Consider the following 10,745-nt stretch of genomic DNA (forward strand, 5'->3'; position numbering starts at 1 on the left):
AGAGGGGGAGGGGGAAGAGGGAGGAAGGGAGAGAGAGAGAGACAGAGAGAGAGAGAGAGAGAGACAGACAGAGAGAGAGAGAGAGAGAAATTACCCAGAGATTCCTTTACATTTTCAGGGTGTTTGAAACCCATTTACTGGCAGCCACTAGTCCACTAGTGCACATACATGTACATACGTTGACATATCACACACAGTCACACCCTGCTTACATTGGTGGTTCAGTAGTAGAATTCTCACCTGCTACAAACCGTCCAGCCTCTCATGTAGAATCACAGTCATGTGCCCAGCCCAGTTTGTGGATCAGCTTGGTCTCAGCCGTATTCAGAACCACAAGGTACAGGCCTACCCTGCTCCAAGACAACTCCCCTGCCGCCGCCACCACCACCCCTATACACACATACACGCAAATGCAGGCATTCACACATGCACCTTTGCCCTGTGTGTGTGTTGTACTTTCATTAAGGATAACTCAGAGGGTGGGGCCCCTGGGAGGGGGAAGGTGAGAGCTGGATTTCTATTTGGGGTGGAGGGTGACTGTACATGATGCCTTGGCAGGAAAGGACGAGGCTAGAGTGAGGGGGACTTGGATTTTCTGGACTGTGTAGGCCGGAAAGGGGCTCCTTTAGAAGCCTAGGAGGAAGGGATCCAGGCAACCAGCTCCCCTCCAGTCTTCTTATTAGCAGTGCCCCCAGCCCTGGGAAGTGGACACAGGGAATCTTTCAGTCAGGGCTTTGTGGTTTGTACAATCTCTGTATCCATAGCAACTAGTCAGCTTGCTCTGCCTCCCTTAGCCCAGGGTCGGAATGGGAACCTCTGCTTCAGGTTACTCCTGCTTCCTGGGGTGGAAGGCAGCAATGGGCTGGCTGCTTCAAGCTCAGTCAGGTCTGCCTTAACTTGCTATACTGAATTTGCCCCACCCTGGGGCAATTCTCCTAAGTTACTCTGGGCAAGGACTCCAACCCCAGACCTGGATGTCATTAAATAGAAAGGAGCTGGAGAGACAGGGTATACATTATGCCTGTAAAAAGGCTGGACCACTGACTTCCCAGGTATCAAAAATCAGGGGAAATGAAAGCCTCCAAACAGTCCCTCTTCCAGGCTTGGGCCAGTCACCTCATTGACTCCAGAGTTCAGGGTCTTCCGTGTGACAGCAAACCCTCTTGCTGAGTAGCAGCCCAGGAGGGAGGGAAGGCTGTCCTCTGTCAGTTTCCTGACATTCACGTCCCTTCCCCCAGGCCTTCATCATGGCCGAGTCTCCTGGCTGCTGCTCCATCTGGGCCCACGGCGTCCACTGCCTATATAGCTGTCACTGGAGGAAATGGCCTACCCAGAGGAAGAAGACCAGCAAGGTGGAGTGGGGTTGGAGGGGGGCAGGCCTTGAGTTAGAGAAAGGGCTGCTTGAAGGGAATATGGAGACTGATTGTATTCATAGGCAGTTGGGAGGAAGGAGTTTTCTCTCCCCAGGAAAAAAATCCCCCTCAAATACAGGAAGAGCGCTCAGTGCAGGACAGAGCTACTGTCCTGGGGGCCTCTGAGCATTAACTGGGGATCAGCTGAGAGCTTCTCTCCTGCCCCTCCGCAGTGCGACTGCATCTGGTTTGGCCTGCTCTTCCTCACCTTCCTCCTGTCCCTGGGCTGGTTCTACATCGGGCTCATCCTTCTCAATGATCTGCACAACTTCAATGAGTGTGTCACGTTCCACCTACCCCTTCCTCCGCAAATCAGCCTTCCTAGCCCCTGCTCAGCCCCCCCGCCCCCGCTATCAGTCATCCCCAACTCTACATGGCCCCAGAATCCCACATTCCCAACCGCTTTAGAAAAGTGTCTCCCCCACCCCCCGCCCCTAACGCCGTCCCATCCCTGGAGACCTTGGCCCTATGAAGCATTTCCCCTTTGCTCTATTTATTTTCCTGGACTCAATTCCCAACCCCCTCAGGTCGCCTCCTCCCCCTGAACACCTCCCTTTCCCCTCCTACAGATTCCTGTTCCGCCACTGGGGACACTGGATGGACTGGTCCCTGGTAGTCGTGCTGGTCATCTCTCTACTGGTCACATACGCATCCCTGCTATTGGTTGGTCCAGGGATATCTGACCTAATTCCCATATAAGCCCTTCGTTCCTGCTCAGGTCTATTGTCTTGTTCTCGTCCTAGCCACTGAAGGGATGGCGATAATTCTGGGGTGGGAAGGAGATGCCAGCCTGCACAACCCCACTTGAACTTGCCTTCTCCCAGCCCCTCCTAAGTGCCCCTACCCTCTGTCCCCAGCTCCTGGGCTTGCTCCTGCAGCTCTGTGGACAGCCTCTGCATCTTCACAGTCTCCACAAGGTACAATGAAGTGGCAGTGAGGGAGAAGGGATGCCGGGTTCAACACCGATGGCTATTTGCTTGAGGCCGTCACTTTTCCATCCCTGCGGTCCAGGCCAGGACCTGTAACCCAGCCCGTATTTACTGAGTGAAAGCAGAGTGGATGTATTCAGGAAGGAGAAGAACCCTGTGTTAACTGTATAAGGAGGTAGTGCACTTAACCCTGAGCTGCGGCTGACAGTGAAGGCTCATTCGTTCTTCCTTTGACCCAGGTGCTATTGCTCCTCATTATACTTCTGGTGGCCACTGGCCTGGTGGGACTGGATATCCAATGGCAGCAGGAATGGCATAGTCTACAACTGTCACTGCAGGTGAGTGGCTGATCTCCACTGTCTAGGCGGGAGCCTTGGCCCATGGCCTGGAACACTACATTGCCCATGGTCCCATGAGACTGCAGGTCTCTCTGAACTCCAAAAGTTGTCCCTAAGAGGGAGGCGGGGAGACAATAGGAGGGCGAGCCTTCCTCACCAGCTCTTATCCACAGGCCACGGCCCCATTCCTTCACATTGGAGCAGTTGCTGGAATCACCTTCCTGGCCTGGCCTGTGGCGGATACCTTCTACCGTATCCAACAAAGAGGTGCCAACTTCAGCCCGTACACACCCTCACTGGACACCAGTGGCTCTTCCCACTGCTCGTTCGGTTTCTTGTGCCTGAGCGCCTGCCCTCTGCCCCTAGAGTTCCCACTCATTTGCTGCCTTTCCCCAAAGCCTATCCTCCACTTTCTACAGGCCCCAAGGTTCTACTACTTTTCCTATTTTTTGGAATCACTCTGGTCATCTACCTGGCCCCCCTATTCATCTCCTCCCCCTGCATCATGAAACTCGGAGACTTACCCCCCAAGCCTGGTCTGGTGGGACACCGAGGGGCCCCCATGGTGAGTGACAGGAAGAAGCCTGGGCAAGTAAGGGAGAATCTGCTGGGCTTCAGCAGCTCGGCCTGTGGATTTCCAGACCCCTACCCTTCCCTACTACTTCCTCCTGACTCCCTTTCCCAGCTGGCCCCTGAGAATACCCTGATGTCCCTACGGAAGACAGCCGAATGTGGAGCTACTGTGTTTGAGACAGACGTCATGGTCAGGTGATGGAGAGTGGGGCCCAGGGGGGTTGGTGGGCTGAAGGACACTGCGGAGTCACTCAGGAAAAGATGGCAGCTCCAGAGCTTGGACGCCTGACACTCCTTGTGCCCTCAGCTCTGATGGAGTCCCCTTTCTCATGCACGATGAGCAGCTGAGCAGGACTACAGATGTAGCCTCTGTGTTTCCAGAGCGAGTCTCAGCCCACAGCAGCGATTTCTCCTGGGCTGAACTGCAGAGACTCAATGCTGGAGCCTGGTTCCTAGAGGTGAGGGCGCCGGCTAAGAGGCCATCACCTTGGTGGCACTCAGGGCAGAGTTCATGCCAGCAGTATGTACTTGCTGCACCCTGTGCTGGTCAGTAAGAACGGTCTCTGCCCTCATGTCGCTCCCACGTGCTAAGTAAGAAGGAGAGAGAGCCGGAGCGAAAGACAATCAGAGTCGGAAATAGAGCAATAAAAATACTTCTCCTGGGCAGACGGGAGTGAGGTCCACTGTTTCGCAAAGCCAGAATGGGAAACTAGTTTTGCAGTGCTAGGATGGGCCTCAGAGCCTTGGCTAGACAAGCACTTAACCTGACATTTGCTCCAAACCCTTGCTTGGGACATGGAGTTGCTAATTTGAGGTAAGGGCATGGGGAATGGCCAGAAACACAAGCAGGTTTCTAGAGAACAAAAAGTAACTCAGTGGAACTGGTAGATTCGATTCATGGAGTGGTGGGAGGTAGGGGCTTGAGCTTAAGAAATTTTGAAGGTTGGGCCATTGAAGTGTTGACTTTAATCCTCTAGGCAGTGACAGATATTTAAAAGGATACTTTAATTTCACAGTACCTCTTTTCCTGATGGCAAAAGTAATATTTGTTCATTGTAACAAAAAAACACAGAAAAATAATTTATGAGTTGGAATCTCCCATAATCCAACCGTTTAAAATATTCACTGATAATATGTATGTACATATTTTTTTAAAAAAAGATTAAGATCACAACCCAGACTTGCAGGTTTCTTTTTCTTTTATAAATTTAAGTCTATATCTGATGGCATAGCAGGGTAATTAAGAACCAAGAATGTCTATATTTGGTTTTTTGTTTGTTTGTTTGATTTTGTTTTTGTTTTTCGAGACAGGGTTTCTCTGTAGCTTTGGAGCCTGTCCTGGAACTAGCTGTTGTAGACCAGGCTGGCCTCAAACTCACAGAGATCCACCTGCCTCTACCTCCCCCCCCCCAAGTGCTGGGATTAAAGGTGTGTGCCACCAACCGCCCGACAAGAATGTCTATATTTGAACTTTGGCTTTAGCACTCACTAGCTATGGTGACTCTGGCCAATGATCCCTAGCCAATCTGTGCCTCAGTTTCCTCATTTGTATGACAGGAATAATAATTGTAGTACTTCCTTTCTAGGGCTCTCAGATTGTCAGTTCATACACAGAAAATACTCGGCACATAGCAAATACTCAGTGCTACCCAGGTTTACCTATGTCAGCACTTGAGGTCTTTAGTTGATAGTAAGGGAAGGAAGGCAGGATGGCAGTAGCTTGGAACAACCCCTAGGAGGAATGGAAGAAAAGGCCAATCAAGAGCAAGTAAAAGGTTCGTCAAGCCACAGTGAATGAAAACAGGAAATGCAATGCCAAGAGTCCCCATGCTGTCATCTGCCTGAGACAATGTGCAGCCCCCGGTCCTAAAGGTGGAGGAGGCAGACAGTTGGAAAACTGAATCAGAGTTTAGAGGGTGTACAAAAGGCAGAAGGGAGTCTCTTGAGAGCACTGTGCAAAGTAACTCATGAAACAAGAAAGGAACCGGAGGACAAGGAGGAAAGCAAAGGCTTGAGATCACAGAGGTCTCTTTGAGACTCAAGAGATGATGTAGCAGGAGGAAAAGAAATTAGAAACCTGGAGGGGTAGGAGGCTGAGCCATAGGGTAAGATTAGATGGGAGAAAGCAACAGTCTGGAGAACCCGGGTAGCACACTTAGTAAGACTGAGGGGAGCTAGTAGCTAGGTGTGGTAGCTCACATCTTTAATCCCAGAACATGGGAGGTAGAGGCAGCTCACTGTAAGTTCAAAGCCAGCATGTTTTACATAGCTGCATAGCAAATTCCAGGCCACCAGGACTGCATAGTGAAAGCCTGTCTCAAAATGAATGAACGAACGAACAAATAATGGCAAGTAGCAGGAGAAAATCTAGAGGCTTCCTGAGCTGTTGAAATAATTCCCTTCTCTTATAGAGGCAACCCTTCTGGGGGGCGAAAGCGCTGTCAGGCTCTGATCGGAAGGAGGCTGAGAATCAGACAGTGCCAGCGTTAGAAGAACTGCTGAAAGAAGCAGCAGCCCTCAACCTCTCTATCATGTTTGACCTGCGCCGACCTCCGATCAACCACACATACTATGACACGTTTGTGAATCAGACATTGGAGGCTGTGTTGAATGCAAGCGTGCCCCAAGCCATGGTGATGTTGTTCAGTGCTCCCAAAGTCCCCCTTTTGCCCCTCTTCCCACCTACCTTCCTTAAGCCATGGTGATTCCAAGGCTGCCTCCTGCCCTCACCCTCCTACCCCATGTCACATACCACATTCTGTGGCCAAAGGTCTCTGCACCTATCCCTGGAATCCCTGGGACTTCCTCGGCTGCACACTCATCTCCCCTGAACCACAGGTCCTTTGGCTCCCGGATGAAGACCGTGCTTCTGTGCAGCAACGGGCTCCCAGAATGCGCCAGATATATGGACAGCAGGGGGGCAACAGGACCGAGCAGCCCCAGTTTCTCAACCTCCCCTATCAAGACCTGCCAGTGCTGGATATCAAGTGAGTGCCAGAGGAGAGGAATAAAGGGAACCCCAAAGTTGAGTGTCAGGAAAGAACCGATGCCGGGGGTGGGGGTAACTACTCATCCATTCATTCATTCCCACAATGGATACCTATTGGATGCTTGCTATATATCACGTAGCATTTATTGTAGGCCTAAAGAGATAATGTGAATAAGACAAGAAAGGTCCCGGCTTTCATGGAATTTGGGAACTACCAAAATATATAGACAAGAAAATCACATTTCTGTTGGGTAGTGACAGTAATAAAACATGGTATAGTAGTGATTGGGGCTGGGGGTAAGGACGCAGGAAAGCCACATTAGGATGCACTGAAAAGTGGGATGAGCAAGGAGAGAATAAAGAGCAAGAAAGGGCAAGAGGAAACTGGAGAGGTAGACAGGGGTTAAACTGGATAGGGCTTTGGGCATGAGAAAGGCGTTAGTATTAATTCTACATCCCAGAGATCCATATAAAAGAGGATGGAGGGCTGGAGAGATGGCTCAGAGGTTAAGAGCATTGCCTGCTCTTCCAAAGGTGCTGAGTTCAATTTCCAGCAACCACATGGTGGTTCACAGCCATCTGTAATGGGGTCTGGTGCTCTCTTCTGGCCTGCAGGCATACACACAGACAGAATATTGTATACATAATAAATAAATATTTAATAAAAAAAAAAAAAGAGGATGGATCCAGGGCAGAGTCTCAGCCATGAGCTGGGCAAATTCTGGATACTTCCTCATTCCTTTCCCACGTCCACAGGGCACTCCACCAGAATAATGTCTCAGTGAACCTGTTCGTAGTGAACAAGCCCTGGCTCTTCTCCCTGCTCTGGTGTGCAGGGGTAGATTCAGTCACCACCAATGACTGCCAGCTGCTGCAACAGATGCACCACCCCCTCTGGCTTATTGTAAGGGCTCTAGCATTGTCGCTGTTCCTCATCTCCCGCCTCTTGTCTTCCTTAAACCAGTCCTCTTCCATACTTATTTTCCCCCATATGCCACTGCTGGGCACTCTGACCACTGATGGGCCTCTTCTAATCCCGTAGCCCCCTCAGATCTACTTAATGATATGGATCGTCACCAACTGTGCCTCCATTCTGCTGCTTTTGTGTATCTTCGTCCTCCGAGGGTGAGTGTTTTTGCTTTGGTCACCTGGGTCACTGCTTCCCCGGGGCCCCAGGTAATAAAGCTAATTCTGACTCACGTGCTGCCCAGGATTGGGATCTGGTCCAGTCCGGTTGATTTTTTGAGCTTTCCTTATACCAATAAATTGTCTTGGCCCTGGGCAAAGCAGCTTGGAGAACCCCTGTGTTCTGCTACAAGTCAGTGGAACTCACAATAGAAACCTTTCTCTCTCTAGGAGATGTGCTGAGAGAAAGAGAACAGGTAAGAATGCTCCTTTGCTTCTCATTGTCTCCTCCTCATTCCCCTTGGTTTCGCCCCCTACGTGAGCCACCTCTTCTCCGCTGCCCTAGGCTTAGAAGCAGCAGTGCTGCTGACCAGGATCAACAATGTCACCTCGGAGTGAATGCGGAACCCGTGCCCCCATCAGCTACAGACCAAGGGCTGTGTGCACCGGCCAAAAGGAAGGAAGGGAAGGAGCTCAAGTGGAGCATCTCGGAATAAAATGTTTGGAGGAGGGGAGCATTCCTAACAGAAGTTTGCAACCTAAGAGGGCCCTCTGTCCAGATGGTGGGCATGTCTCAAGCTGCCATGGAATTTGCTGCCTTTGAGATTTTGACAATGAATTAGTTGGAAAGACAGCAACAGGAAGTTACTCCCCAAATGAAATGAAAATAAGTGAGAGATTGCCAGGGTAATGTCGTGGGCCTGTGCGCACATGTGCTCGGGTAGAAGACGCAGGGTGTGTCAGGGTGGAGTAGCTTCGAATGATGACTGAAGGAAATTTGGCAAAATGGCCTTTTCCTGGAGAACTTAAAGATGATGAAGACAGTCCCCACTCCAGTCCCTTTCTTTCCTCACCCTCACAATTTAGCGTCTTTCCTGCCCACAGGTTGGGAGCTGAAAAGCTCATTTAGCAATGCAATTCTGTGCCTACGGTGCTTTTGATTGTGAGCCGTGAATGGTCCCTGTATCTTGCCTGTTAATCTGTTATTCAATGAATTTTTAATTGTCATTCGGTCACAGTTTAATCATTCCAGTGCTGGGGCTGGACGGATGTGCATTCCTTCTGGAACTGAATGTAAAATGACATTGGGAGGTCATCATCATGGGGAGACGGGTGGGGGGCTAACACCTCCCGCCTCCCCAGCAGGGGCAAGAGTAGCGCCTGTGGCCTCTGTCCGGGTGGCCCGGGAGCTTTGAGCAGGGTTGCGTTGTAGCTCCACCTTGTGGTCATTCGCCCCCCCGAGATGGCTGGATCCGTTGCCACAGTGACGTACTTGATGAATGCCACCAGTTTTCCTTGCGTGTTTGGGGACTTGTGCCCTTGACTTCAGACTCTGAGGGCAAGGACTGATTTCCACCTCTTCCCCTCCCCCCCCCACATACACCCCGTCTCTGGGATGAGCACAGGGTCTGGTTCTAGATAGCCTTCCCCTTGAGGAGCAAATGCCTCAATATGTTGCTGCTTGTAAGGCTAGAAGCTGAGGCGGCCAGTGTCAAGCTGACCTGGCGATGGTGAGGCAGATAAAAGGGGATTGGAAAGCAAAGACAAAAACTAGGACAAGAAGGGCTCTGTCAGGCTGACCCTGCAATCCTCCATTACACTGTCATTCGTCCTGGTTCGTGCCTCCGCTCAAAGGCTAGTCAAATTAAGGTTTTGGGCTGACAGGGAAAGGTCCTCGATTCATCCTCTCCTGTCAGATCAGGACCCGGAGCAGTACTAGCACCTCAGGCCAAGACCTCACCCCCGACCGCTCCCCCATCCCTCAGCCCCTTGGTTACCGGCAGCCATGGGAACTACAATTCTCTGTATGCCTCTAGGCACTTACTGCCTTCAGTGGAGGGAGGCGAGTTTGAATTTCTCTCTCTCTCTCTCTCTCTCTCTCTCTCTCTCTCTCTCTCTCTCTCTCTCTCTCTCTCTCTCTCTCTCTCTCTCTCTCTCCACCTCCCAGCTTTCACAGTCGTCCACACCGACACACCTGGCCCAAGCAGGCGTGGCATGGGGGACAGCAGGGCAGACCCGTGGGAAGGTCCATGGTGCCTTGAACTCAGCAGATCATACCGCCTTTCAAACTGCATTCCCTTCCCTTTCCTTCCTCCTACTCCCGCTCCTCAGTCTAGCCGATTACCGAGTCCCCCAGCCTGTCAGGTTGTCAGGTTGTCACCCTTGGGCATGTGTACTTGCTTCCCAACTCATACACTTTTTTCTCTGCTCTTGTCTTTTGACCAGGCTCGTTGTCCTGCAGCTTCTTCCCTTCCCTCCCTTCCCCTCCCCTCCCCTCCCCTCCCGTCCCGACCCCTCCTCTCCTGACTCCATACCATCAACCTCCAGCCTCGCAGCTCTAACCTCCCAACTCCCCAGCTCTCGGCTGCAGTCCTCTAACCCCAGCGTCCAGATTCCCCAAGTGCCCCCACCAACTCAGACCGTGCTCCCAGCTCTTAGCTTCTCATACCGAGTTCTGAGTCAGCCACTGCAAACTCTTCTTGCTGGGAGAACCAGACAGCTGTAGGCACTGAACCTCTATGAGGCCCGGGACTAGAGACTAAGACTGACCAAAATTTGAGGGCCGAAGGCCAGGGGGAGCTGTTCATTGAGTTTTGAGTGCAATTGCTCGTTATTTTTAGCTGCTGACTCACAGCTCCTGGCATCTGGGTTTGGGGCTAGCAGGCTGGGTTAGGGGCTATTAATAGAGCGAAGGCACAGCCCCGACCCAGTTCAGTTTGGAAACATGGGGAGCAAGGAGCTTTGAGGCACTCCAGTGGATAGAGGTAGTGACTGGGACAAACGCTCTCTGGCTGCAAGCTTCCTCAGCCTAGTATCACTCAAGGGGTAGCATACAGGCACACTCCTGGGTCCAGCTCTCCCCATGCTTGCTATGAATCGGGGGCTCTACCACAACGAAGCTTCTGTTGTACTAGCTGAGAGGGCAGAGGAGAGCCCCTCAATGGAGAAGTTACTGTGGCAGGGCCTTGGCCTGCATGGGCCTACTCCTAGGTTAGACAAAATATTAACTTACTAGAAGGGAAAACTGAATTTCTGGTCCCCAGAGCCTCATGAAAGTAGGGGGCTTCAGCACGATCCTGGTAAAGGCGGCACAGAGCCAAGAAGCCTCCAAGTTCCGGGTCTACCACCCGACCATTCTTCGTATTTCTCTCCCTCTTTTGAGGCTCTGGTCCTACTTCATGAGCTCTCCTTCAGGTCTCCTCAAGGAAACCTAAAAAAAAAAAAAAAAAAAAAAAAACACGTCCCGCTGAGGTCTGAATAATCCTTTATATTTTGTCATTCCCGTGGAGTCTTTATTTTAATGAGCTAAAGTAGGAGTTTCCTGAGGCACACGTTGAGAATGGTGGGCAAATCTTGATACTTTGGCTGGCCTAATCAC

The 10,745-nt window shown here is 51.3% G+C and overlaps 1 protein-coding gene across 1 annotated transcript; it reads left to right on the top strand.

Moving 5' to 3' along the window:
- Positions 1-1,247: 1,247 nt before the first annotated feature.
- Positions 1,248-7,765, top strand: Gdpd2 (glycerophosphodiester phosphodiesterase domain containing 2). Its single transcript, XM_038317351.1, has 15 exons — positions 1,248-1,352; positions 1,586-1,689; positions 1,982-2,075; positions 2,270-2,329; positions 2,581-2,679; positions 2,853-2,946; positions 3,099-3,244; positions 3,365-3,447; positions 3,560-3,710; positions 5,664-5,885; positions 6,091-6,239; positions 6,998-7,145; positions 7,284-7,366; positions 7,598-7,623; positions 7,713-7,765. The coding sequence occupies exons 1-15, from the start codon at positions 1,248-1,250 to the stop codon at positions 7,763-7,765; spliced, it is 1,617 nt and encodes a 538-aa protein (XP_038173279.1).
- Positions 7,766-10,745: the final 2,980 nt, after the last annotated feature.

Source organism: Arvicola amphibius, chromosome X (genome assembly GCF_903992535.2).
Source record: "Arvicola amphibius chromosome X, mArvAmp1.2, whole genome shotgun sequence".
NCBI lineage: Eukaryota > Metazoa > Chordata > Mammalia > Rodentia > Cricetidae > Arvicola > Arvicola amphibius.

Excerpts from the sequence above, each read along its gene's own strand:
- Gdpd2 (XM_038317351.1), top strand. The coding sequence starts at position 1,248 with ATGGCCGAGTCTCCTGGCTGCTGCTCCATCTGGGCCCACGGCGTCCAC. Across the intron at positions 2,076-2,269 it reads CATACGCATCCCTGCTATTG|CTCCTGGGCTTGCTCCTGCA; the intron begins GTTGGTCCAGGG and ends CTCTGTCCCCAG. Across the intron at positions 7,146-7,283 it reads ACCACCCCCTCTGGCTTATT|CCCCCTCAGATCTACTTAAT; the intron begins GTAAGGGCTCTA and ends CTAATCCCGTAG.